This window comes from Pseudophryne corroboree, chromosome 1 (genome assembly GCF_028390025.1).
Source record: "Pseudophryne corroboree isolate aPseCor3 chromosome 1, aPseCor3.hap2, whole genome shotgun sequence".
NCBI lineage: Eukaryota > Metazoa > Chordata > Amphibia > Anura > Myobatrachidae > Pseudophryne > Pseudophryne corroboree.
This window is the reverse complement of record NC_086444.1, coordinates 326,967,836-326,995,762: the sequence shown is the minus strand read 5'-3', so window position 1 is coordinate 326,995,762 and position 27,927 is coordinate 326,967,836. Positions and strand designations below refer to the sequence as shown.

At 46.3% G+C, this 27,927-nt stretch overlaps 1 protein-coding gene across 1 annotated transcript in view; it reads left to right on the top strand.

Annotated features, from left to right (window-relative positions):
* SLC15A4 (solute carrier family 15 member 4) overlaps positions 1–27,927 on the top strand; it is a 99,915-nt gene that overhangs the window by 54,782 nt on the left and 17,206 nt on the right. Inside the window, exons 3-4 of the mRNA XM_063964605.1 lie at positions 7,063–7,225; positions 14,310–14,381. Of these exons, the coding sequence (XP_063820675.1) occupies positions 7,063–7,225; positions 14,310–14,381 (235 nt within the window). The remainder of the gene's footprint in view (positions 1–7,062; positions 7,226–14,309; positions 14,382–27,927) is intronic.

Genomic DNA, 27,927 nt, shown 5'->3' with positions numbered 1-27,927 from the left:
TATATATATATTTATATATATATATATATTTATATATATATATATATTTATATATATATATATATATATATATATATATATATATTTATATATATTTATATATATTTATATATATATATATATATATATATATATATATATATATATATATTTATATATTTATATATATATATATATATTTATATATATATATATATATATATATATATATATATATTATATTAGCCCAGTCTCTATTATAATACTAGGGCAGTGTGCTGGTTTCTTTTCCCTGTGGGCCTTCTCCTACCGGTTAGAGGGGATAAGGCTTTTTTTGTTTTTCCTGTGTGAATACCTTGTATGAGTGTGGTATTTTATGATGGCAGGTAAAACATTAAAATGCATTTTCTGTACTCAGGAGTTAACACCAGCGTTTGTGGGGATTCTTGTATGTTATTTATGCAATGAATCCTCACAAAGCAGCAGCACATTGCAGGAGACTGCTCCAACTTGGCTTCTCACTTTTAAGGGTGTTCTGGCTGACATCTCTGCTGAATTGGCTACGGCTAAAAGGGAGAGATCGGTTGCAGAAGTCTAAGTGCTAGCCAGATTCCGCATGCCTAGACTCTGATGCTAGCTCACCTACTCAAGTCAGACTCTGAGGAGGAGTTATCTGATTTGGAGGGGGAGGAGGGCGACTTGGAGGGCACAGGGGATAGTGCCCAGGCCCAAGGTGTAGAATCTTTAATTTTTGCTATCAGAGGTGCTGCAGATACCTGACACAGAGGTTCAGACAGCGCCGACTTTCTTCGCTAAACCTCAGTGATCACAAGTCACTTTTCCTATGTCGACTGAATTGAACACCATGTTCTAGTATATTTGGGAACACCCGGAAAAGAAATTCCAGGTGCCTAAGAGGTTTACTGCTACCTTTCCTTTTCCTCCAGAGGATCGGAAGGTATGGGAGAACACACCCGCTGTCGATGCTTTGGTGTCGTGTCTCTCAAAGAAGATGGTGTTACTTGTGCCGGGCGCATCCTCTTTGAAGGACCCAGCAGATAGGAAAATTGATAATACTCTAAAATCCATGTACGTGGCTGCTGGAGTATCACATACAGCGCCTGGTCATTGCGGGATGCTGGATCACAAAGGCCATGGAGAAATGAGCTGCTGATCTTGCCTCCGGCATACAGGAGAACAGAGATATATGGAACTTCTCAGATTGTCATCTCACATACAGGAATCTGCGGGTTTCTTATGAGAGACAATTAAAGAAATAGGTTTCCTAAACGCACGTCTGATATCTATGTCTGTTTTGGCAAGGAGGACTTTGTAGCTGCGTCAATGGACAGCAGATGTGGATTCAAAGAAGGGGGTAGAAGAACTACCTTTCACAGGCGAGATCTTATTTGGCGAGGAGCTCAATAAGTGGATTACTCAAGCTACTGCGGGTAAGTCCAATTTTTTACCATCCGCAGCTCTGCCGGCTAGAAGGGCATATCCGGGCCCTTCTCTGCAGTATTTTCAGACTGCCAGTTTTCGGAGCAGGACAAGAAGTGCCTCTAATGCAGCAAGAGGTACCAGAGGTAAAAACTGTAAGTCAGCGGCCGGAGGAATCCAGGACCAGAGTGAATCCTCCGCTTCCTCAAAGCCATGACACCATACTTCAAAACTGGGAGGATTTCCCAGTTGGTGTCCGGGTAAGGTTCTTTAGCCATGTCTGGGAGGTTTCCTGTCGGGATGCCTGGGTTAGAAGCATCGTTTCCCAGGGATACGGACTGGAATTCGAGTTTCTTCCTCAGAAATATTTCAAATCAAACTTACCAGCTTCTGCAGATTTGCAAATAACGTTAAATCTGGCAATAGACAGATTGGTACAGGCCCAGGTCATAGTACCAGTTCTTTCTCATTCGCAAACAAAGGGTTACTATTCAAACCGGTTTGTGGTACTGAAACCTGACGGTTCAGTCAGACCTATCCTGAATCCGTATCTGAAGGTCTTCAAATTCAAGATTGAATCCTTGAGAGCAGTGGTGGCAGGTTTGGAAAAGGATCAGTTTCTAGTGTCGTTAGACCTCAAGGGATGCCTATATCCATGTCCCAATCTGGCTGCCTCATCAGGCTTACCTGCGGTTTACCCTGCTGGAGGAGCATTACCAGTTCCAGGCTTTGCCCTTTTTGGCCTCTCAACTGCTCTGAGAGCGTTTACAAAGGTAATGGCGGAGGTGATGGTGCAACTCAGACTACAGGGAGTAGACATTGTCCTCTACCTGGATGATCTGCTGATAAAGGCCCTATCCAGGGATATGCTGTGCAACAAAATAAGTGTCACGACAAGCTTACTAACACGTCATGGTTGGATTCTGAATTTACATAACTCAAATTTGTAATTCAGAGAATCCAATTCCTGGGGATTATCCTCCACACTGTGTCGCAGAAATTATACCTCCCTCTGCAAAAGGTTACAGCGAACCAGATGATGGTGCAGCTGGTTCTGAAGTCTCAGACGGTCTCTGTCCATCTCTGTATTCGACTGCTGGGGAAGATCGTAGCTTCTTACGAAGCTATACAGTACGGCAGATTCCAATGCGAGAACTTTCCAGTTGGACCTTCTCAGCAAATCGTCAGGATCACACCTTCATATGCACCAGGTGATACGCCTATCGCCTCAAACAAGAGTATCACGCCTGTGGTGGTTACAGACCTCTCACTTAGTGAAAGATCGGTCCTTTTGTGATGTACCCTTGGATTCTGCTGACGACTGATGCCAGCCTCCGGGGCTTGGTGGCAGTGTCGCAGGGAGTGCAGTTTCAGGGAAGTTGGTCCAGTCACGGATCGACTCTTCCCATAAACATCCTGGAGTTTCGAGCGATGTATACAACGCTCTAATTCAAGACGCGCATCTGATAAGGAACCAGGCCATACAGGTTCAGTCGGACAACGCAACGGCTGTTGCGTACATAAATCGCCAGGGCGGAACAAAAAGCAAAGCGGCAATGAGAGAAGTCTCAAAGATTCTTCTGTGGGCCGAAAAGCATGCAAGAGCCATTTCCACTATCTTCATACCAGGAGTAGACAACTGGGAAGCAGACACAACCTTCACCCATGTGAGTGGGATCTTCATCCACAGGTTTTCCAGCAAATAATCCGTCAGTGGGGTTGCCCACAGATACATCTGATGGCGTCCAGGTACAACAAGAAGCTTCCATGCTGTTGTGCCAGGACTCGGGATGCACAGGCTGTGGCGGTGGATGCCATAACGTTGGACTAAAATTACCAATTGGTGTGCCTGTATCCTCCGCTTCAGTTGCTAGTGAGAATTCTCAGGCGGCTGAAGCAGGAGGGAGTTCTGGCAATCCTTATTGCTCTGGATTGGCTTTGCAGAGCCTGGTACGCGGATCTCCTGTGCCTGTTGGAGGAGGACTCTTGGCCGCTGCCGCTCTGAGAAGATCATCTTCAACAAGGCCCCTTCGTCTATCCAGACTTATGGCTACATTTGACTGCATGGAAGCTGAAAGGGAGATTTTAGCGCGGAAAGGAATGCCTGATGTTGTTACTTTGATCTAGGCTCGGAAGGCGGTTACGTCTCGCCATTATCATCGGATATGGAAGAGATACGTTTAGTTGTTTGAAGGACGACATTGGTCTCCTGCTGAATTTAAACTTGGATGTCTTTTGAGGTTCCTACAGGCAGGAGTGGCTATGGGCCTTCAGTTGGGCTCTCTAAAGGTTCAGATTTCGGCTATGTCGATTTTCTTTCAGAAATAACTTGCGGTCCTTTCAGAGGTTCAGACCTTTCTGCAGGGTGTTGCACATCCATCCACCGTTTGTTCCGCCTATGGCTCCGTGGGATCTGAATGTGGTCCCAGATTTCCTTCAATCTTCCTGGTTTGAGCCATTGCCGACTGTTGAAGAAAAGTTCTTAACGTGGAAGACTGTTGTACTGTTGGCTTTAGCGTCGGCCAGAAGAGTCTCGGAATTAGGGACTTTTGCATGACAAAGTCCCTGGTGTTTCACAAGGACAGAGCGGAGCTACGCACTCGTCAGATGTAAGGTAGTCTACGCCTTTCATATTAATGTTCCATTTGTGATTCCTGTCCTGTCTAAAGACTTGCCTACTCCAAAGTCGTTGGATGTTGTCCGAACTTTGAAGATTTAAGTCAAGAGGGCTGCTCATTTCAGGAAACTGACTCTGTCTTGTATGATGCGAACAAGATTGGATGTCCTGCTTCCATACAGTCTAATGCTCACTGGATTAAGCTTACTATTTAGCAGCATTACACCTCGGCTCATTTGCCTAGGCCTCAGTCTATTACGGCCCACTCTACTAGGTCAGTGGGCTCTTCATGGGCGGCTGCTCGGGCAGTCTCTGCATTACAGTTATACTGTGCCGCTACTTGGTTGGGATCAAACACTTTTTTTGTAAGATTCTACAGGTTTGATACCCAAGCATCGGAGGATGCTCAATTTGGACGTTCGGTCCTGCAGGGGTCTCTGCCATTCTGGTAGATTTGGCACGTCCCCTAAGGATGTAAGAGAAAAGAGGATTTTAATTACCTACCGGTAAATCCTTTTCTCGTAGTCCTTAGGGCAGGGGTGGCCAACCAGTCAGTGACAAAGAGCCAAAAAACCTTTGCTGATGGCGCGCATGCAAATATGGAATGTGGCCTTGTGCCTGCTAGACCACACCCCTGGTATAAAATACATTGAAAAAGCCAGAACAACACAAAATAGATTTTTTTAAAGCCAGATCCACTGAAAAAGCCACTTTCACAAAATATAATTGAAAAAGCCAGATTCACATAATAAACTTCAGCTCCCCCATGTCACTCCAGCCAGCTCTCCCATGTGTCACTACTGCCAAGACCCTGCTGTGTCACTCCAGACAGGTCTCCCATGTGTCACTCCAGCCAACACCCTCCTGTCACTCCGGCCAGCTCCCCCTTGTGTCACTCCTGCTAGCACCCTCCTATGTCGCTCCAGCCAGCTCCCCCGTGTCACTCCAGCAAGGTCTCCCATGTGTCACTACTGCCAAGACCCTGCTGTGTCACTCCAGCCAGCTCCCCCATGTGTCACTCCTGCTACCACCCTCCTATGTCACTCCAGCCATATCTCCCATGTGTCACTACTTCCAGCACCCTCCCACATCACTCCTGCAAGGACACTCCTGTGTCTCTCCAGCCAGCTCTGCCATGTGTCACTCTAGCCCACCCTCATGTATCACTACAGCCCCCCCATCAACTCATGCTAGCTCTTCCATGTGTCACTCCTGCTAGCACCCTCCTGTGTCACTCCAACCAGCTCCCCCTTGTGTCACGCCTGCTACCACCCTCCTATGTCACTACAGCCAGCTCCCCCATGTGTCACTACTTGCAGCACCCTACTGTCACTCCAGCCAGCTCCCCCATGTCACTACTTGCAGCACCTTACTGTCACTCCAGCCAGCTCCCCCATGTGTCATTCCTGCTACCACCCTCCTATATCACTCCAGCCAGCTCCCCCATGTGTCACTCCTGCTACCACCCTCCTATATCACTCCAGCCAGCTCCCCCATGTGTCACTCCTGCTACCACACTCCTATGTCACTCCAGCCAGCGCTCCCATGTGTCACTACTTCCAGCACCCTCCCACATCACTCCCGCAAGGACCCTCTTGTGTCTCTCCAGCCAGCTCTGCCATGTGTCACTCTAGCCCACCCTCATGTTTCACTACAGCCCCCCCATCAACTCGTGCCATTGCAGCAGGCCCTAATGTGTCCTCTGTTTGCTTGTGGGTGTCTAACCTCTAGCAGCAGTTTCTGTATCTGTTGTGGTTACATGATTTAGAGTGTTGGGAGCCACATTTGAATAAAGAAAGAGCCACATGCGGCTCAAGAGCCACAGGTTGGCCACCGCTGCCTTAGGGTATTCTGGGCACCCGTCTCTGTGCTTCGTCAAGATTCTTCTTTTTTCCTGCATTACTGTTGGTTTCTGTATGAAACTTGTTTGGGTCAGCTTGCTGTCCTCATCCTACAGTCAGTTGTTTGTTCTGTTTGGTGTGTGGTGGTCATGTTTACATATTCCACTTTTTGGGTTATGTTTCATTAGGTTCTTGCCTATTGTTTTGCTTTGTTTGTTCCTCCTCGCAAAGTATGTTCCGTCTCCTTCGGGCACAGTTTTGTTTTTTTTTTGTTTTTTTTTCCTCTTAACTGGCTTGTGGGAGGCGGCATGGGGGGGTGGGGTATGGGTTGTTAGGTCCACCACACTTAGGTTGACAGTCATTAGGTCGACCACTACTGGTAGACATGCATTAGGTCGACAGGGTCACTAAGGTTGCATGGTAATTAGGTCGACACGGAAAAAGGTCGACGTGAGTTGTAACACTTTTTTTATTTATTTTTATTTTGTCTGTCATTTTATTCGTAAAGTGACGGGGAACCCCAATTAGTGCACCATGTACCCTCGCATGGCTCGCTTCGCTCACCATGCTTCAGGCAAGGTGCCTCGCTCCGCTAAAGCTGCGCTCGGCACATGTTACTATTCCCAATCGTAGTTTGCATGGATTGTAAAGTATGAAAAAGTAAACATTTTTTTGAAATACGCATGTCGACTTAGTGACCCTATCGCCCTAATGCATGTCTAGTGGTCAACCTAAAGACCGTATGCCGGTGGAGGAGCCAGCACACACTAACTAAAGTTTGGTTGAAAGTGCAGCGGCTCCTTTGGACTCATCTATACCCCATCGGTCTAAGGACCTTCCTCAGTATCCCTTAAGGACTACGAGAAAAGGATTTACCAGTAGATAATTTTAAAATCCCCTTTTTTGTTTTTGTTTATGTATCGCTCTTGAATAAACGTGTATCTTTTGAGTAAAGGGCTCTATCTTCCCAATAACTTTTAATTATTTTAATCACCTAAGATGCTCCCTACAGTGTTATGTAAATATTGGGTATAATTCTACAAATGGATTACTGCTGGTTTTAGGTGCAGTCTCAACGTATAACACAGACTTTTAAATTACCATAGTTTGGGCTGCATAGACTGTCATGTCCATTTATGATATTTATACATATGCTGTCTTTTTTTTTTTTTTAAATATCAACAGCCAAAACAATGGTTCAAAGAGACACAACCAAGGGATCCTGGATATGGCAAAGGCTTCACATGGAGGGCCATTCAGAGAAGATAAAGTAGAAGATGTGAAAGCGCTTGTAAAGACAATACCTGTCTTCTTGGCACTAATTCCTTATTGGACTGTCTATTTTCAGGTCAGTGTTTAAATCCATGACGTAGGTGTGTCTGTAACATCCTCTTATTCTATCGTGTTCTAGTTCACCGCTCCTTGGGGCCACAGATGGGGTGCCAGATATGAGCTCACTAGTAGATGAGTGCTTCAGCTGGCTAAGAAGACCAGCACACTCCAGATATCTGTGCAACAGCAAAGATAAATCTAACTTTCGGTCTTTGGAGAGAACTTTTTCACAGACGAAAACATCTATGCAAAACCTTGCTGATTCACCTTCTGGAGAGCTGTTGTCTTTCTGCAAATTTATGTGCGTGTGTAAAATATAAAAAAATAAAATATATATATATATATATAATAATTTCTCTGACATCCTAGTGGATGCTGGGAACTCCGTAAGGACCATGGGGGGGATAGCGGCTCCGCAGGAGACTGGGCACAAAAAGTAAAAGCTTTAGACTAGCTGGTGTGCACTGGCTCCTCCCCCTATGACCCTCCTCCAAGCCTCAGTTAGATTTTTGTGCCCGAACGAGAAGGGTGCAAGCTAGGTGGCTCTCCTGAGCTGCTTAGAAGTAAAAGTTTAAATAGGTTTTTTATTTTCAGTGAGTCCTGCTGGCAACAGGCTCACTGCATCGTGGGACTAAGGGGAGAAGAAGCGAACTCACCTGACTGCAGAGTGGATTGGGCTTCTTGGCTACTGGACATTAGCTCCAGAGGGACGATCACAGGTTCAGCCTGGATGGGTCCCGGAGCCGCGCCGCCGGCCCCCTTACAGAGCCAGAAGAGCGAAGAGGTCCGGAGAAAGCGGCGGCAGAAGACATTCCTGTCTTCAAATAAGGTAGCGCACAGCACTGCAGCTGTGCGCCATTGCTCTCAGCACACTTCACACTCCGGTCACTGAGGGTGCAGGGCGCTGGGGGGGAGCGCCCTGAGACGCAATAAAAACGATATAAAAACCTTATATGGCTAAAAAAAATGCATCACATATAGCTCCTGGGCTATATGGATGCATTTATCCCCTGCCAGTTTCCTGAAAAAAGTGGGAGAAAAGGCCGCCGTGAAGGGGGCGGTGCCTTTCTCCTCAGCACACAAGCGCCATTTTCTTTCACAGCTCCGCTGGAAGGACGGCTCCCTGACTCTCCCCTGCAGTCCTGCACTACAGAAACAGGGTAAAACAGAGAGGGGGGCACTATTGGCAGCTAATATATAAATACAGCAGCTATAACAGGGAGTAACACTTATATAAGGTTATCCCTGTGTGTGTGTATATATATATATATATATATATATATATATATATATAGCGCTCTGGTGTGTGCTGGCAAACTCTCCCTCTGTCTCCCCAAAGGGCTAGTGGGGTCCTGTCCTCTATCAGAGCATTCCCTGTGTGTGTGCTGGGTGTCGGTACGATTGTGTCGACATGTATGAGGAGGAAAATGATGTGGAAGCAGAGCAATTGCCTGTGTTAGTGATGTCACCCCCTAGGGAGTCGACACCTGACTGGATGGTAGTAATTAAAGAATTACGTGACAATGTCAGCACTTTGCAAAAAACTGTTGACGACATGAGACAGCCGACAAATCAATTAGTGCCTGTTCAGGCGTCTCAGACACCGTCAGGGGCGCTAAAACGCCCGTTACCTCAGATGGTCGACACAGACCCTGACACGGATACTGAATCCAGTGTCGACGGTGACGAGACAAACGTAATGTCCAGTAGGGCCACACGTTACATGATCACTGCAATGAAGGAGGCATTGAACATTTCTGACACTACAAGTACCACAAAAAAGGGTATTATGTGGGGTGTGAAAAAACTACCAGTGGTTTTTCCTGAGTCAGATGAATTAAATGAGGTGTGTGATTAAAGCGTGGGTTTCCCCCGATAAAAAACTGCTGATTTCTAATAAATTATTGGCACTATACCCTTTCCCGCCAGAGGTTAGGGCACGTTGGGAAACACCCCCTAGGGTAGATAAGGCGCTCACACGCTTATCAAAACAAGTGGCGTTACCGTCTCCTGATACGGCCGCTCTCAAGGAACCAGCTGATAGAAGGCTGGAAAATATCTTAAAAGGTATATACACACATACCGGTGTTATACTGCGACCAGCGATCGCCTCAGCCTGGATGTGCAGCGCTGGAGTGGCTTGGTCGGATTCCCTGACTGAAAATATTGATACCCTGGATAGGGACAGTATATTATTAACTATAGAGCATTTAAAGGATGCATTACTATATATGCGAGATGCACAGAGGGATATTTGCACCCTGGCATCTAGAGTAAGTGCGATGTCCATTTCTGCCAGAAGAACGTTATGGACGCGACAGTGGTCAGGTGATGCGGATTCCAAACGACATATGGAAGTATTGCCGTATAAAGGGGAGGAGTTATTTGGGGTCGGTCTATCGGACCTGGTGGCCACAGCAACGGCTGGAAAATCCACCTTTTTACCCCAGGTCACCTCTCAGCAGAAAAAGACACCGTCTTTTCAAACCCAGTCCTTTCGTCCCTATAAGGGCAAGAGGGAAAAAGGCCGCTCGTTCCTGCCCCGGGGCAGAGGAAGGGGAAAAAGACTGCACCATGCAGCCTCTTCCCAGGAGCAGAAGCCCTCCCCCGCTTCTGCCAAGTCCTCAGCATGACGCTGGGGCTCTGCAAGCAGACTCGGGCACGGTGGGGGGCCGTCTCAAGAATTTCAGCGCGCAGTGGGCTCACTCGCAAGTGGACCCCTGGATCCTGCAGGTAGTATCACAGGGGTACAAATTGGAATTCGAGACGTCTCCCCCTCGCCGGTTCCTGAAGTCTGCTCTACCAACGTCTCCCTCCGACAGGGAGGCAGTATTGGAAGCTATTCACAAGCTGTATTCCCAGCAGGTGATAATCAAGGTACCCCTCCTACAATAGGGAAAGGGGTATTATTCCACGCTGTTTGTGGTACCGAAGCCGGACGGCTCGGTGAGACCAATTTTAAATCTAAAATCTTTGAACACTTACATAAAAAGGTTCAAATTCAAGATGGAGTCACTCAGAGCTGTGATAGCGAACCTGGAAGAAGGGGACTATATGGTATCTCTAGACATCAAGGATGCTTATCTCCATGTCCCAATCTACCCTTCTCACCAAGGGTACCTCAGGTTTGTGATACAAAACTGTCATTATCAGTTTCAGACGCTGCCGTTTGGATTGTCCACGGCACCACGGGTCTTTACCAAGGTAATGGCCGAAATGATTCTTCTTCGAAGAAAAGGCGTATTAATTATCCCTTACTTGGACGATCTCCTGATAAGGGCAAGGTCCAGGGAACAGTTAGAGGTCGGAGTAGCACTATCTCAGGTAGTGCTACGTCAGCACGGGTGGATTCTAAATATCCCAAAATCACAGCTGATTCCAACAACACGTCTACTGTTCCTAGGGATGATTCTGGACACAGTCCAGAAAAAGGTGTTTCTCCCGGAGGAGAAGGCCAGGGAGTTATCCGAGCTAGTCAGGAACCTCCTAAAACCAGGACAAGTGTCAGTGCATCAGTGCACGAGAGTCCTGGGAAAAATGGTGGCTTCTTACGAAGCGATTCCATTCGGAAGATTCCATGCAAGAACTTTTCAGTGGGATCTGCTGGACAAATGGTCCGGATCGCATCTTCAGATGCATCAGCGGATAACCCTATCTCCAAGGACAAGGGTATCTCTCCTGTGGTGGTTACAGAAGGCTCATCTTCTAGAGGGCCGCAGATTCGGCATTCAGGATTGGATGCTGGTAACCACGGATGCCAGCCTGAGAGGCTGGGGAGCAGTCACACAGGGAAGAAATTTCCAGGGCTTGTGGTCAAGCATGGAAACGTCTCTTCACATAAATATCCTAGAGCTAAGGGCCATTTACAATGCCCTAAGTCAAGCAAGGCCTCTGCTTCAGGGTCAACCGGTATTGATCCAGTCGGACAACATCACGGCTGTCGCCCACGTAAACAGACAGGGCGGCACAAGAAGCAGGAGGGCAATGGCAGAAGCTGCAAGGATTCTCCGCTGGGCGGAAAATCATGTGATAGCACTGTCAGCAGTGTTCATTCCGGGAGTGGACAACTGGGAAGAAGACTTCCTCAGCAGACACGACCTCCACCCGGGGGAGTGGGGACTTCATCCAGAAGTCTTCCAAGTGATTGTAAACCGTTGGGAAAAACCAAAGGTGGACATGATGGCGTCCCGTCTCAACAAGAAACTGGACAGATATTGCGCCAGGTCAAGGGACCCTCAGGCAATAGCGGTGGACGCTCTGGTAACTCCGTGGGTGTTCCAGTCGGTATATGTGTTCCCTCCTCTTCCTCTCATACCAAAAGTACTGAGAATCATAAGAAGGAGAGGAGTAAGAACGATACTCGTGGCTCCGGATTGGCCAAGAAGAACTTGGTACCCGGAGCTGCAAGAGATGCTCACGGAGGACCCGTGGCCTCTACCTCTAAGGAAGGACCTGCTCCAGCAGGGACCTTGTCTGTTCCAAGACTTACCGCGGCTGCGTTTGACGGCATGGCGGTTGAACGCCGGATCCTGAAGGAAAAAGGCATTCCAGATGAAGTCATCCCTACCCTGATCAAGGCCAGGAAGGATGTAACTGCAAAACATTATCATCGTATTTGGCGAAAATATGTTGCGTGGTGTGAGGCCAAGAAGGCCCCTACGGAGGAATTTCAACTGGGTCGCTTCCTACATTTCCTGCAAACAGGACTGTCTATGGGCCTAAAATTAGGATCCATTAAGGTTCAAATTTCGGCCCTGTCGATCTTCTTCCAGAAAGAACTGGCTTCAGTGCCTGAAGTTCAGACGTTTGTCAAAGGGGTACTGCATATACAGCCTCCTTTTGTGCCTCCAGTGGCACCTTGGGATCTCAATGTAGTTTTAGGGTTCCTAAAATCACATTGGTTTGAACCACTTGCCACAGTGGATTTGAAATATCTCACATGGAAAGTGGTAATGCTGTTGGCCCTGGCTTCAGCCAGGCGCGTATCAGAATTGGCGGCTTTATCCTATAAAAGCCCTTACCTGATATTTCATTCGGATAGGGCGGAATTGAGGACTCGTCCTCAATTTCTCCCTAAGGTGGTTTCAGCGTTTCACATGAATCAACCTATTGTGGTACCTGTGGCTACTAGGGACTTGGAGGACTCCAAGTTGCTGGACGTAGTCAGGGCCCTGAAAATATAGGTTTCCAGGACGGCTGGAGTCAGAAAATCTGACTCGCTGTTTATACTGTATGCACCCAACAAGCTGGGTGCTCCTGCTTCTAAGCAGACGATTGCTCGTTGGATTTGTAGTACAATTCAACTTGCACATTCTGTGGCAGGCCTGCCACAGCCAAAATCTGTAAAAGCCCATTCCACAAGGAAGGTGGGCTCATCTTGGGCGGCTGCCCGAGGGGTCTCGGCTTTACAACTTTGCCGAGCAGCTACTTGGTCAGGGGCAAACACGTTTGCTAAATTCTACAAATTTGATACCCTGGCTGAGGAGGACCTGGAGTTCTCTCATTCGGTGCTGCAGAGTCATCCGCACTCTCCCGCCCGTTTGGGAGCTTTGGTATAATCCCCATGGTCCTTACGGAGTTCCCAGCATCCACTAGGACGTCAGAGAAAATAAGAATTTACTTACCGATAATTCTATTTCTCATAGTCCGTAGTGGATGCTGGGCGCCCATCCCAAGTGCGGATTGTCTGCAATACTTGTATATAGTTATTGTTACAAACAAATCGGGTTGTTTATTGTTGGAAGCCATCTTTTCAGAGGCTCCTACGGTTATCATACTGTTAACTGGGTTCAGATCACGAGTTGTACGGTGTGATTGGTGTGGCTGGTATGAGTCTTACCCGGGATTCAAGATCCTTCCTTATTATGTACGCTCGTCCGGGCACAGTATCTTAACTGAGGCTTGGAGGAGGGTCATAGGGGGAGGAGCCAGTGCACACCAGCTAGTCTAAAGCTTTTACTTTTTGTGCCCAGTCTCCTGCGGAGCCGCTATCCCCCCCATGGTCCTTACGGAGTTCCCAGCATCCACTACGGACTATGAGAAATAGAATTATCGGTAAGTATATATATATATATATATATATATATATATATATATATATATATATATATATATATATATATATATATATATATATATATATAATCTATCTCACATACACCCCCTTGGAGAGATGCCTGTAGCCATTATGTGCGGTTTGTTATTTGAAACTCGTACAGCTCATTTAGGGGTCTATTCATGAAGCAGTGAAAACTGTGGAGAAGAACCAATCACCATTAAAATAACTTTTATACTTTGCATACTATAAAATTATACAGAGCAGCTGATTGGTTGCCATGGGCAACTTCTCCACACTTTTACTGCTTCATGAATAGACCCCTATATATTCTAATTAGAGTTTGTTCTAAAATTTGTGTATGAATAAATTTAGACAAATCCCTAAATGGCATTCCCTGGTGACTAAAATGTAGGTAGACTACAGTATATTTATTTTTCTGTGTCCTACGTACCCTACCGTTTAGGTGACTGTTAAGTAATTACCCGGTTTATAAACGGACCTTTCAAAATATGATTTTATTTTTTTTAAGCAGGTGTATGTAACTGATCAGTTCACTTGTGTGTTTGGGAATAATGCACTCCTAGTCCGTGCTGCACAACAAACCTATTGATACCGCTAGCAATTTTGTACCTATCGTACAGTATGTACGGCTAACCGGATGACATTCCATATGTTGTAGCGATTTTTATGTCGCCGTCATGCCATTCCCTAGAACAGAGTGGCATGAAGGTTGTTCTAGTGTGTACAGGAGCAGCGACCGAACAGTTCAACATATTGGCAGTCCGTTAGCAACAAGATTGCAGTGTTTGTGTGTAGGCTCAGTATTGCTTGTTCTGGGCTCAAAGGAAATAGTCAGTCAAGTCGTGATAATTACTGGTCACTCCAATGTGTACCTACCCTTAAGACGGGGGAAGGGGGGGGGGGGGGGGGGGGGGGGGGGAGGAGAGAGTTTGTTTATCCTTTCTGCAAAGTTTATTACTATATTTGACCGGTTTTGAAATGTCTTACTGGTTGTGTAATACTTCTCTTTTTTTTTTTATAGATGCAAACTACATACGTACTTCAGAGCCTTCATTTGAGAATCCCACAAATATTTAATAATGCAGATCACACGGTAAGATTTCTTATGTTGACTTTATGTGCCTTGCTTGTGTGGTTAGTAAACCAAAACGGAACAGCACTCTTGTGTATTAAAACCTCCATTTTCATACTCGTAGGTTCTCAAGCTTGGTCTTCAGGACCCCAAACAACTCGCGTTTGCCAGGTCACCTAACAGGTGCACAGGTGTATTCATTAGTATTCATTACTCAATAATACATTTAAAAGATCTACAGGTGGAGCTAATTATGTCCACAAAGTGTTTGATTCAGCACAGAACCGATCAGGTAGAATCACATATATTTATATGTCACATTAACAAAACCAACCTAAAGCAAGCTAACCTTTCATATAGGGTAGCAGATGTTGGTGGTGCTCCCAACAGCCAATAACGCAGTACTGTCTATTATGCAGTGTGAAAAAGGACTATTGTGTTGGGGTATTATTAATTATAATAGATAATAGTAAGATATACCCTTATCTAGTATACGTTAAAACCTCTTTCTCTATCGTCCTAGTGGATGCTGGGGTTCCTGAAAGGACCATGGGGAATAGCGGCTCCGCAGGAGACAGGGCACAAAAAGTAAAGCTTTAGGATCAGGTGGTGTGCACTGGCTCCTCCCCCTATGACCCTCCTCCAAGCCAGTTAGATTTTTGTGCCCGGCCGAGAAGGGTGCAATCTAGGTGGCTCTCCTAAAGAGCTGCTTAGGAAAGTTTAGCTTAGGTTTTTTATTTTACAGTGAGTCCTGCTGGCAACAGGATCACTGCAACGAGGGACTTAGGGGAGAAGAAGTGAACTCACCTGCGTGCAGGATGGATTGGCTTCTTGGCTACTGGACATCAGCTCCAGAGGGACGATCACAGGTACAGCCTGGATGGTCACCGGAGCCTTGCCGCCGGCCCCCTTGCAGATGCTGAAGTAAGAAGAGGTCCAGAATCGGCGGCAGAAGACTCCTCAGTCTTCTAAAGGTAGCGCACAGCACTGCAGCTGTGCGCCATTTTCCTCTCAGCACACTTCACACGGCAGTCACTGAGGGTGCAGGGCGCTGGGAGGGGGGCGCCCTGGGAGGCAAATGAATACCTATTTTGGCTAAAAATACCTCACATATAGCCTCCGGAGGCTATATGGAGATATTTAACCCCTGCCAGAATCCGTTAAGAGCGGGAGACGAGGCCGCCGAAAAAGGGGCGGGGCCTATCTCCTCAGCACACAGCGCCATTTTCCCTCACAGAAAGGCTGGAGGGAAGGCTCCCAGGCTCTCCCCTGCACTGCACTACAGAAACAGGGTTAAAACAGAGAGGGGGGGCACTAATTTGGCGATATGCTTATATATATATTAAGATGCTATAAGGGAAAACACTTATATAAGGTTGTCCCTATATAATTATAGCGTTTTTGGTGTGCTGGCAAACTCTCCCTCTGTCTCTCCAAAGGGCTAGTGGGTCCTGTCCTCTATCGGAGCATTCCCTGTGTGTGTGCTGTGTGTCGGTACGTGTGTGTCGACAGGTAGGAGGACGATGTTGGTGAGGAGGCGGAGCAATTGCCTGTAATGGTGATGTCACTCTCTAGGGAGTCGACACCGGAATGGATGGCTTATTTAGGAAATTACGTGATAATGTCAACACGCTGCAAAGTCGGTTGACGACATGAGACGGCCGACAAACAATTAGTACGGTCCAGACGTCTCAAAAACACCGTCAAGGGTTTTTAAAACGCCCGTTTACTTTAGTCGGTCGACACAGACACAGACAGGGACACTGAATCCAGTGTCGACGGTGAATAAACAAACGTATTCCTTATTAGGGCCACACGTTAAAGGCAATGAAGGAGGTGTTACGTATTTCTGATACTACAAGTACCACAAAAGAGGGTATTATGTGGGATGTGAAAAAACTACCATAGTTTTTCCTGAATCAGATAAATTAAATAAAGTGTGTGATGATGCGTGGGTTCCCCCCGATAGAAAATTATGGGCGGTATACCCTTTCCCGCCAGAAGTTAGGGCGCGTTGGGAAACACCCCTTAAGGTGGATAAGGCGCTCACACGCTTATCAAAACAAGTGGCGGTACCGTCTATAGATAGGGCCGTCCTCAAGGACCAGCTGACAAGGCTGAAAAAATATAATAAAAAGTATATACACACATACTGGTGTTATACTGCGGCCAGCGATCGCCTCAGCCTGGATGTGCAGAGCTAGGGTGGCTTGGTCGGATTCCCTGACTAAAAATATTGATACCCTTGACAGGGACAGTATTTTATTGACTATAGAGCATTTCTATATATGCGAGATGCACAGAGGGATATTTGCACTCTGGCATCATGAATAAACGCGATGTCCATAACTGCCAGAAGATGTTATGGACACGACAGTGGTCAGGTGATGCAGATTCCAAACGGCACAGTATGGCCGTATAAAGGAAGAGGACTTGTTTGGGGTCGGTCCATCGGACCTGGTGGTCACGGCAACTGCTGGAAAATCCACCGTTTTTTACCCTAAGTCACATCTCTGCAGAAAAAGACACCGTCTTTTCAGCCTCAGTCCTCTCGTCCCTATAAGATCATATCTGCCCAGGGATAGAGGAAAGGGAAGAAGACTGCAGCAGGCAGCCCATTCCCAGGAACAGAAGCGTTCCACCGCGTCTGACAAGTTCTCAGCATGGCGCTGAGACCGTACAGGACCCCTGGATCCTACAAGTAGTATCCCGGGGGTACAGATGGGAATGTCGAGACGTTTCCCCTTCGCAGGCTCCTGAAGTCTGCTTTACCAAGTCTCCCTCCGACAAGGAGGTAGTATGGGAAAAAATTCACAAGCTGTATTCCCAGCAGGTGATAATTAAATTACCCCTCCTACTACAGAAAAGGGGTATTATTCCACACTATATTGTGGTACTGAAGCCAGAAGGCTAGGTGAGACTTATTCTAAAAATTTTTTTTGAACACTTACAAAGGTTCAAATTAAGATGAAGTCACTCAGAGCAGTGATAACGAACCAGGAAGAAGGGGACTATATAGTGTCCCGGGACATCAGGGATGCTTACCTCTATGTCCCAAATTTGCCCTTCTCACTAAGGGTACCTCAGGTTCGTGGTGCAGAACTGTCACTATCAGTTTCAGACGCTGCCGTTTGGATTGTCCACGGCACCCCGGGGTCTTTACCAAGGTAATGGCCGAATTGATTCTTCTTCGAAGAAAAGGCGTCTTAATTATCCCTTACTTGGACGATCTCCTGATAGGGGCATAGTCCAGGGAACAGTTGGAGGTCGGAGTAGCACTATCTCGGATACTGCTACAATCAGCACGGGTGGATTCTAAATATTCCAAAATCGCAGCTGATCCCGACGACACGTCTGCTGTGCCTAGGGATGATTCTGGACACAGTCCAGAAAAAGGTGTTTCTCCCGGAAGAGAAAGCCAGGGAGTTATCCGAGCAAGTCAGGAACCTCCTAAAAACAGTGCATCATTGCACAAGGGTCCTGGTAAAAATGGTGGCTTCCTACGAAGCAATTCCATTCGGCAGATTTCACGTAAGAACTTTTCAGTGGGATCTGCTGGACAAATGGTCCGGATCGCATCTTCAGATGCATCAGCGGATAACCCAATATCCAAGGACAAGGGTGTCTCTCCTGTGGTGGTTATAGAGTGCTCATCTTCTAGAGGGCCGCAGATTCGGCATTCAGGATTGGATGCTGGTAACCACGGAGCCCAGCCTGAGAGGCTGGGGAGCAGTCACACAAGGGAAAAATTTCCAGGGAGTGTGATCAAGTATGGAGACTTTTCTCCACATAAATATACTGGAGCTAAGGGTAAATTTATAATGCTCTAAGCTTAGCAAGACCTCTGCTTCAAGGTCAGCCGGTATTGATCCAGTGGGAAAAACATCACGGCAGTCGCCCACGTAAACAGACAGGGCGACACAAGAAGCAGGAGGGCAATGGCAGAAACTGCAAGGACTTTTCGCTGGGCGGAAAATCATGTGATAACACTGTCAGCAGTTTTTCATCCCGGGAATGGAAACTGGGAAGCAGACTTCCTCAGCACGACCTCCACCCGGGAGAGTGGAAACTTCATTGAGAAGTTTTTTCCACATGATTGTAAACCGTTGGGAAATACCAAAGGTGGACATGATGGCGTCCCGTCTGAACAAAAAACGGGACAGGTATTGCGCCAGGTCAAGAGACCCTCAGGCAATAGATGTGGACGTTCTGGTAACACCGTGGGTGTACCAGTCGGTGTATGTGTTCCCTCCTCTGCTTCTCATACCTAAGGTGCTGAGAATTATAAGACGTAGAGGAGTAAGAACTATACTCATGGCTCCGGATTGGCCAAGAAGGACTTGGTACCCGGAACTTCAAGAGATGCTTACAGAGGTCTTATGGCCTCTGCCGCTAAGAAGGGACTTGCTTCAGCAAGTACCATGTCTGTTCCAAGACTTACCGCAGCTGCGTTTGTCGGCATGGCGATGGAAAGCCGGATCCTAAGGGAAAAAAGGCATTCCGGAAGAGGTCATTCCTACCCTGGTCAAAGCCAGAAAGGAGGTGACCGCACAACATTATCACCACGTGTGGCGAAAATATGTTGCGTGGTGTGAGGCCAGGAAGGCCCCACAAAGAAATTTCAACTCGGTCGTTTCCTGCATTTCCTGCAAACAGGAGTGTCTATGGGCCTCAAATTGGGGTCCATTAAGGTTCAAATTCGGCCCTGTAAATTTTCTTCCAGAAAGAATTGGCTTCAGTTCCTGAAGTCCAGAAGTTTGTCAAGGGAGTATTGCATATACAAACCCCTTTTTTGTGCCTCCAGTGGCACTGTGGGATCTCAACGTAGTTCTGGGATTCCTCAAATCACATTGGTTTAAAACCAGTCAAATATGTGGATTTGAAGCATCTCACATAAAAAGTGACCATGCTCTTGGCCCTGGCCTGGACCAGGCGAGTGTCAAATTGGTGGTTTTTTCTCAAAAAAGCCCATATCTGTTTGTCCATTCGGACAGGGCAGAGCTGCGGACTCGTCCCCAGTTCTCTCCCTAAGGTGGTGTCAGTGTTTCACCTGAACCAGCTTATTGTGGTGCCTTGCACCTACTAGGGACTTGGAGGACTCCAAGTTGCTAGAAGTTGTCAGGGCCCTGAAAATATGTTCCAGGACAGCTGGAGTCAGAAAATCTGACTCGCTGTTTATACTGTATGCACCCAACAAGTTGGGTGCGCCTGCTTCTAAGCAGTCGATTGCTCGTTGGATTTGTAACACAATTCAACTTGCACATTCTGAGGCAGGCCTGCCACAGTCTAAATCGGTTAAGGCCCATTCCACAAGGAAGGTGGGCTCATCTTGGGCGGCTGCCCGAGAGGTCTCGGCATTACAACTCTGCCGAGCAGCTACGTGGTCAGGGGAGAACACGTTTGTAAAATTCTACAAATTTGATATCCTGGCAAAAGAGGACCTGGAGTTCTCTCATTCGGTGCTGCAGAGTCATCCGCACTCTCCCGCCCGTTTGGGAGCTTTGGTATAATCCCCATGGTCCTTTCAGGAACCCCAGCATCCACTAGGACGATAGAGAAAATAAGAATTTACTTACCGATAATTCTATTTCTCGGAGTCCGTAGTGGATGCTGGGCGCCCATCCCAAGTGCGGATTATCTGCAATACTTGTACATAGTTACAAAAATCGGGTTATTATTGTTGTGAGCCATCTTTTCAGAGGCTCCGCTGTTATCATACTGTTAACTGGGTTTAGATCACAAGTTGTACGGTGTGATTGGTGTGGCTGGTATGAGTCTTACCCGGGATTCAAAATTCCTCCCTTATTGTGTACGCTCGTCCGGGCACAGTACCTAACTGGCTTGGAGGAGGGTCATAGGGGGAGGAGCCAGTGCACACCACCTGATCCTAAAGCTTTACTTTTTGTGCCCTGTCTCCTGCGGAGCCGCTATTCCCCATGGTCCTTTCAGGAACCCCAGCATCCACTACGGACTCCGAGAAATAGAATTATCGGTAAGTAAATTCTTATTTTAGTAAATAATTGCGTATCAATACATTAAAATTGTTAGCAAAAAAAAAGTGTATATTTGTAACAGCCAGTATTTCAGTGGTTACAATGGTTTTACTATCCTATAAATCAATGTAGTTCAAAGGATGTTTTGATAATGCAACAGATGCAATTTTACATTTTAAAATGAAACATCCAAATGGTGTATTTACACCAGTGTTTGTATTTATACCAATGATTGTGTGAATACACCATTTAACGTACACTAAAGGTTATATTTTACAATTATCAATTATATTTTACTATAATTATCTATTATAATAAAGACTGCCCCTTTTTTGCTTAGTATAATCGATGGAGTTAATTATTTAATTCATGATTCTGTGATGAGACCTGAAAACATGCACTGTTTGGGGTCCTGAGGACAGTGGGGCAGATGTATTAACCTGGAGAAGGCATAAGGAAGTGATAAACAAGTGATACGTGCAAGGTGATACACGCACCAGCCTATCAGCTGCAAGATGTGAATTAACAGGATCTGATTGGCTGGTGCCTTTATCACCTTGCACTTATCACTGGTTTATCACTTCCTTATGCCATCTCCAGGTTAATACATCTGCCCCAGTGTGTGAGAACCTATGCTGTGTCAGTGGTTCCCAACCGTGGTTCTCAAGTACCCCCAACAGTTCATATTTTCCAGGTCTCCTCACAGGATTGCAAGTGAAATAAAAAGTTCCATCTGTGGGTCTTTTAAAATGTCAGTGAGTAATGAATATACCTGTTCAACTGCTAGGTGACCTGGAAAACATGAACTGTTGGGGGGTACTTGAAGACCGAGGTTGGAAACCATTGCTCTAGATCACAGGTTCTCAAACTCGGTCCTCAGGACCCCACACGGTGCATATTTTGCAGGTCTCCTCACAGAATCACAAGTGAAATAATTAGCTCCACCTGTGGACCTTTTAAAATGTGTCAGTGAGTAATTAATACACCTGTGCACCTGCTGGGTGACCTGCAAAACATGCACTGTGTGGGGTCCTGAGGACAGAGTTTGAGAACCACTGCTCTAGATAAAAGCAAACCATGAGATGTCTAACTTGAGCTGCTTGACTGTGAACAGTTTATAAGTCAGTCAGTAAATATCGGAAGAATACATTGCATTCAAATAATGTAGGGAGGCTTTTTGCTTTATATATATATATATATATATATATATATATATATATATATATATATATATATATATATATGTATATGTATATATATGTATATGTATATATTTATATATATTTTTTTTTTAATGCATCTGTGGCAAATAGTCCATAAGGGAAATCTATACCATTATGCAGTTTATGCCGAATGATGCCTGCCATCTGAGAGCCACCTTCTTCAGTATGTAAGAGACACACTCCTATATACGCACATGTCTATTGCATTCCCATTAATATATTATACAGAGGTAGTATATTACTTTTACTTCCCTGACTGAAGCCTATACATATGACAATAGGAGTCAGGAATATCCGAAGCATGCGCTCAGATCTTCTGTGAAACATTCCCTGACATCTAATGTAGACCTTTAGAAACTCAAAATCTTTGTATTTATCTAATCGATAGTGGAATGGGTAAAGATTTGGCTAAAATGATAGGATGGAATGGTTTTAGCTTGGATAAGGGCTGCTAACCAGTGCTGTACTTTTGTGGTCAGTCATGTGTCCTGTTCTGATTAATATACTCATGTGACTCTAAGGGGTATATGCAATTGTCGGCGAATCGCGGCAATTTTTCGCCCGTTTTTTAATTCGGCACAATTCGACCGCCGAATTCCGGCAAGTGGGTGCCGGAATTCAACATATTCAATAAAAAACAAATTCGACAATCCCGCTGTCGAAAAACGGCCGATTTGACGGATTTTGATTAGATTTTTAAAAAACGGGAAAAAACTGTAAAATACCCGAAAAAAAATTGCGTGGGGTCCCCCCTCCAAAGCATAACCAGCCTCGGGCTCTTCGAGACGGTCCTGGTTCTAAAAATCCGGGGGGAAAAACTGACAGGGGATCCCCCGTATTTTTAAAACCAGCACCGGGCTCTGCGCCTGGTGCTGGTGCAAAAAATACAGGGGACAAAAAGAGTAGGGGTTCTCCAAGTACCAGCTTGTGGGGGAGGCTTGCTGGGACTTGTAGTACTACTGGAAAAAACAATATTCTTTAATTTTTTCAAAAGGCTATCAGCCCCTCATCCGCAGCCCTTGGATGGGGGGGGGACAGCCTCGGGCTTCACCCCTGGCCCTTGGGTGGCTGGAGGGGGGGTACCCCTTGATTGAAGGGGCCCCCACTTCTCCAGGGTACCCCGGCCAGGGGTGACTAGTTGCGTATTTAATGCCACGGCCGCAGGGCGCTGTATAAAAGTGACCCCCGGCTGTGGCATTATTTACCCAGCTAGTGGAGCCCGATGCTAGTGTAAAAAATACGGGGGACCCCTACTCCTTGTCCCCCGTATTTTTTGCACCAGACGCAGAGCCCGGTGCTGGTTTTAAAAATACGGGGGATCCCCCTGTCAGTTTTTTCCCCGGATTTTTGGAACCAGGACCGGCTCGAAGAGCCCGAGGCTGGTTATGCTTTGGAGGGGGGACCCCACGCATTTTTTTTTACTGATTTTACCCCAATCCATTTAAAAAAAAAAAAAAATGTAAACTATATAAATAATACTTGTGCCTCCTAAATAGACAAACCATGTACCTAATCCCTTCTAATATAAATAGATATGCTATTACCAATAAAAAAAACACAAAAAAAAACATGTTTTTAAAAATTTTTTATTAGATTCCGCCAGCAAAGTGTGGTGGATTGAAAATGACAAATTTACTGTCTAAAAGCACTGTTGTCGAATTTACAATCTTCAATTGAATATACTTTTGTCGAATTGCCGCATTTGTACCATTGCAGAAATATCGAATTTGACAAATGTTGAATTTCAAAAAGTCGAATTTTGAAAGTCCGTTTTTTTGACGAAAAGTACTGAATTGCAGTGTCGAATTTTTTTTTTGGGCGAAAATGTCCCGTTTTTCGACATTTTCGGGAATTCGACCGCAATTGCATATACCCCTAAAGCTTTTCTGCAAGGCAGAGTATGCTGTTTTGCAAATGATGCACAATTACATGTTTGTTTTCCCAGAAGTTTTAATGTGTAGTGGTTTGAAAAATATAGAGGAGTAGACTAAGGTGTAGAAACCTGAATGTAATGGATGCAGAACACAGAAACTAAATAGTAGAATAAAGAATGTGTGTAATGTCCGCAACAGGGTAAAGGGACCTTGGAAATAGTTTCAGACACAAAACTAAGTAAGCAAATAGTAGTAGAGGACAAAGGGAGGTTATGTTGTCTTTTTTCAGGTCACTGGTAAGACCTCACCTTGAGTACTGTAGACACTTCTGGATGTCCTCCAAAACATTAATACAATAGATACACCAATTTAATTGCCCTTCCCCAAATTTGTATGAGCTCCCTAGCAAAACTTATTAGGACAGATTTGAAGAGCGCGTACAGCTTATATGATAGAAGAGACCGATGTGATATGTTAGAAGCATTCATGGGGATAAGAGTTCTGGAAGGCAATACATTTGAAAAAATAAAATTTAGATGTTTTCAAACTAAGGGGACACACTCTAATAGTGAAGCAAGACTGAGACCATTGGGGCATTTATTATTTATTAACAGTTTCTTATATAGCGCAGCAAATTCCGTTGCGCTTTATAACTGGACACAATAAGACAAAACTGGGTAATAGCAAACAGTCAGTGGTAGGAAGGCCCTGCTCGCAAGCTTAGAATCTATGGGACATACCTGATAATATGCAACAAGGGCACTGTGCTGATTAATTTGATATGCCATATTTGTATATCTGTGTGTGACTGAGTCTGTATATGAAGCACAACGGAACTTGGCATCATAGCAATTCATATACAGATTCAAAGACTTAGTTGCACACAGATATAGAAGTGTTGCATATCAAATTAACTGGAAGAGTCTCCTGGAGTGTCCTAGTATAATCGCATTGCGAAAAAAGACTCCCAACGCTAGCAGTCTCTCGGAGGACCTGGTTTGGCTTGACTGCAGCAATGATGTATGAGGACACATCTGTGTGTGTGTGGAAATATAATGTGAATTAATGTGTGTGTGTGTGTATAGTAATATAATTTATGCTGCGGGGTACACTAGGCTCCACAGGGAATGACATTGGGGTGTAGAGTAGGATCTTGATCCGAGGCACCAACAGGCTAAAAGCTTTGACTGATCCCAGAATGCATAGCACTGCCTCCTCTATGACCCCGCCTCCGTGCACAGGAGCTCAGTTTTGTAGTTGGTGCCATGCAGTGCAGGCATACAACAGGGGGGCTGCTCCAGCAGCCTTAAGAAGAGCTTTTAAAGTGAAAATTGAAGACTTCAAGGGCTGTAGCAGAGACACTGTAAGTGTTATATGTCAGTCAGACATCTCCTGCTGCAGCTCTATCACCTCCCCCAGCGGTGCTGTACACTCCCCGTGCCCTGGTTGCTGGGTACCTACAGCAGAGGCTCCGGTTCCTCTCAAGTTAGTCACACACACCACCGCTGCTCTCCAGGATCGCGTGGCTGCACTCAGTAAGTGGGTCCCTCAGACGGGACCCGCTGCAAATTGCGATCCTGCGCAGCCGGTGTGGACACTGGCAGTACAGGGACCCCACTAGACCACCAGGGCAAGGGCACAGGTCGGTTTTAAATAGCCCACAGTACCCGGTGGTGAAGTCCAGCAGGGGGATAAGGCTTTGATCTGTAGCCCCTCCCCCAGGGCGCCATTTAGAGTAAATGTTCCCGCCCTGGAGCTGCATCTCTCTTTCTTCCTCCCCCCCCTTTCTCCCTGTCAGCATTTGGGCACGATTAGGTCAAGCTGAGCTGATCCTGGGACTGTTTGGGCAAATCCTCCTCTGTAAAGCTGCCTGCATGTCAGCGCTGTGCATTTTACAGGACACTTAAGTATTTTACATTTCTGCTGACGGTGTTAGTTAAGAAAGGGTGCATTTAGTCAGGGTTATATTGTACAAGTACCCTGTGATATACATCCAGTCTTTACTGTGCATTGTTATATCTATTGAGTGTATAGCTATACTAAGTACTACTCTGTATTGCTAGTCCAGTGCAGTTTTATTGCATGTCATAATTTCTGCATTGTACAATGTGACTGTGTGTGTGTGTGTGCATACATAGCTGCTGTGCGACCTCCATTTTGTGTATCTCACTCAGATTGCTATCCCTATATTCTATAACCTGAGGGGGCTAGGTACGTCAGGTTTATCATTTAATACAGGTATTTCACAATACTCAGTGTGTATTTTTCTATGTGATTTTTAGTCCCCATATACCTCTTGAATTCCCTGTTTGTGCTGTTACACTGGAAAGGGGGTTCTTGTCAGGTATTGTACTGGGTTGTCCTGCATTGAGCTTTCGGATATGTCCGCTACAAAGGGCAATGGTGCTGAGGCTGATCCCACATTGTGTGGTGGTGACGCTGCAGACACATTAGAGGAAAATATAGCAGCTGAGGGTTCAGGTTCTGGGGGTTCCTTTTTCCCCAGTGGGATCGTAGCAACGGGGGTTCAAAATGACCCGTCTTGGGCTACCTTCTCCACGCTATTCAATACGCTGGTAACTAGACTAAATCCTCCTATGGGACCTCCTGTGCCGGTACAACCGCTTATGGTCCCGCGGTTAACCTGCCATGGGCAGATCAACTGTCTGCTCAGTTACAGCAATTGAGCCAATCACTGACTACTCAGAAGTCTAACCCTCGCCTGCCTAAGACCAAGGGGTCCTCTAAGCGGGCCATTACTTCCTCACAATCACCAACGTCCCAGGTACCTCGCCTGATGAGGATGGCGTTTATACTGACCCCACAGATTCTTCTTATCCTGACGCTTCTGATGGGGAATCTGCTTCACAGGTGGATGTTCCTGACTTATTGGAGGCTATCGGGCTCATTCTCCAAATTACTGATGACCCGGAGCCTGATGCTACCCCTAAGAAACCGGACAGATTTAAATGTCATAAAGTGGTTAAACAAGTTTCTCTAACGTCCTAAGTGGATGCTGGGGACTCCGTAAGGACCATGGGGAATAGCGGCTCCGCAGGAGACTGGGCACATCTAAAGAAAGCTTTAGGACTATCTGGTGTGCACTGGCTCCTCCCCCTATGACCCTCCTCCAAGCCTCAGTTAGATCTCTGTGCCCGAACGAGAAGGGTGCACACTAGGGGCTCTCCTGAGCTTCTTAGTGAAAGTTTTAGATTAGGTTTTTTATTTTCAGTGAGACCTGCTGGCAACAGGCTCACTGCATCGAGGGACTAAGGGGAGAAGAAGCGAACTCACCTGCGTGCAGAGTGGATTGGGCTTCTTAGGCTACTGGACATTAGCTCCAGAGGGACGATCACAGGCCCAGCTTGGATGGGTCCCAGAGCTGCGCCGCCGGCCCCCTTACAGAGCCAGAAGGCAGAAGAGGTCCGGAAAAACGGCGGCAGAAGACGTCCTGTCTTCAACAAGGTAGCGCACAGCACTGCAGCTGTGCGCCATTGCTCTCAGCACACTTCACACTTCGGTCACTGAGGGTGCAGGGCGCTGGGGGGGGGCGCCCTGAGACGCAATAAAAACACCTTGGATGGCAAAAAAATGCATCACATATAGCTCCTGGGCTATATGGATGCATTTAACCCCTGCCAGAATCCATAAAAAAGCAGGAGAAAAGTCCGCGAAAAAGGGGCGGAGCCTATCTCCTCAGCACACTGGCGCCATTTTCCCTCACAGCTCCGTTGGAGGGAAGCTCCCTGTCTCTCCCCTGCAGTCACTACACTACAGAAAGGGTTAAAAAAAGAGAGGGGGGCACTAATTGGGCGCAGTATTAACTATACAGCAGCTATAAGGGGAAAAACACTTATATAAGGTTATCCCTGTATATATATAGCGCTCTGGTGTGTGCTGGCAAACTCTCCCTCTGTCTCCCCAAAGGGCTAGTGGGGTCCTGTCCTCTATCAGAGCATTCCCTGTGTGTGTGCTGTATGTCGGTACTTTTGTGTCGACATGTATGAGGAGAAAAATGATGTGGAGACGGAGCAGATTGCCTGTAATAGTGATGTCACCCCCTAGGGGGTCGACACCTGAGTGGATGAACTGTTGGAAGGAATTACGTGACAGTGTCAGCTCTGTATAAAAGACAGTGGTTGACATGAGACAGCCGGCTACTCAGCTTGTGCCTGTCCAGACGTCTCATAGGCCGTCAGGGGCTCTAAAGCGCCCGTTACCTCAGATGGCAGATATAGACGCCGACACGGATACTGACTCCAGTGTCGACGGTGAAGAGACGAATGTGACTTCCAGTAGGGCCACACGTTACATGATTGAGGCAATGAAAAATGTTTTACACATTTCTGATAATACGAGTACCACCAAAAAAAGGGGTATTATGTTCGGTGAGGAAAAACTACCTGTAGTTTTCCTGAGTCTGAGAAATTAAATGAGGTGTGTGATGATGCGTGGGTTTCCCCCGATAACAACGGAT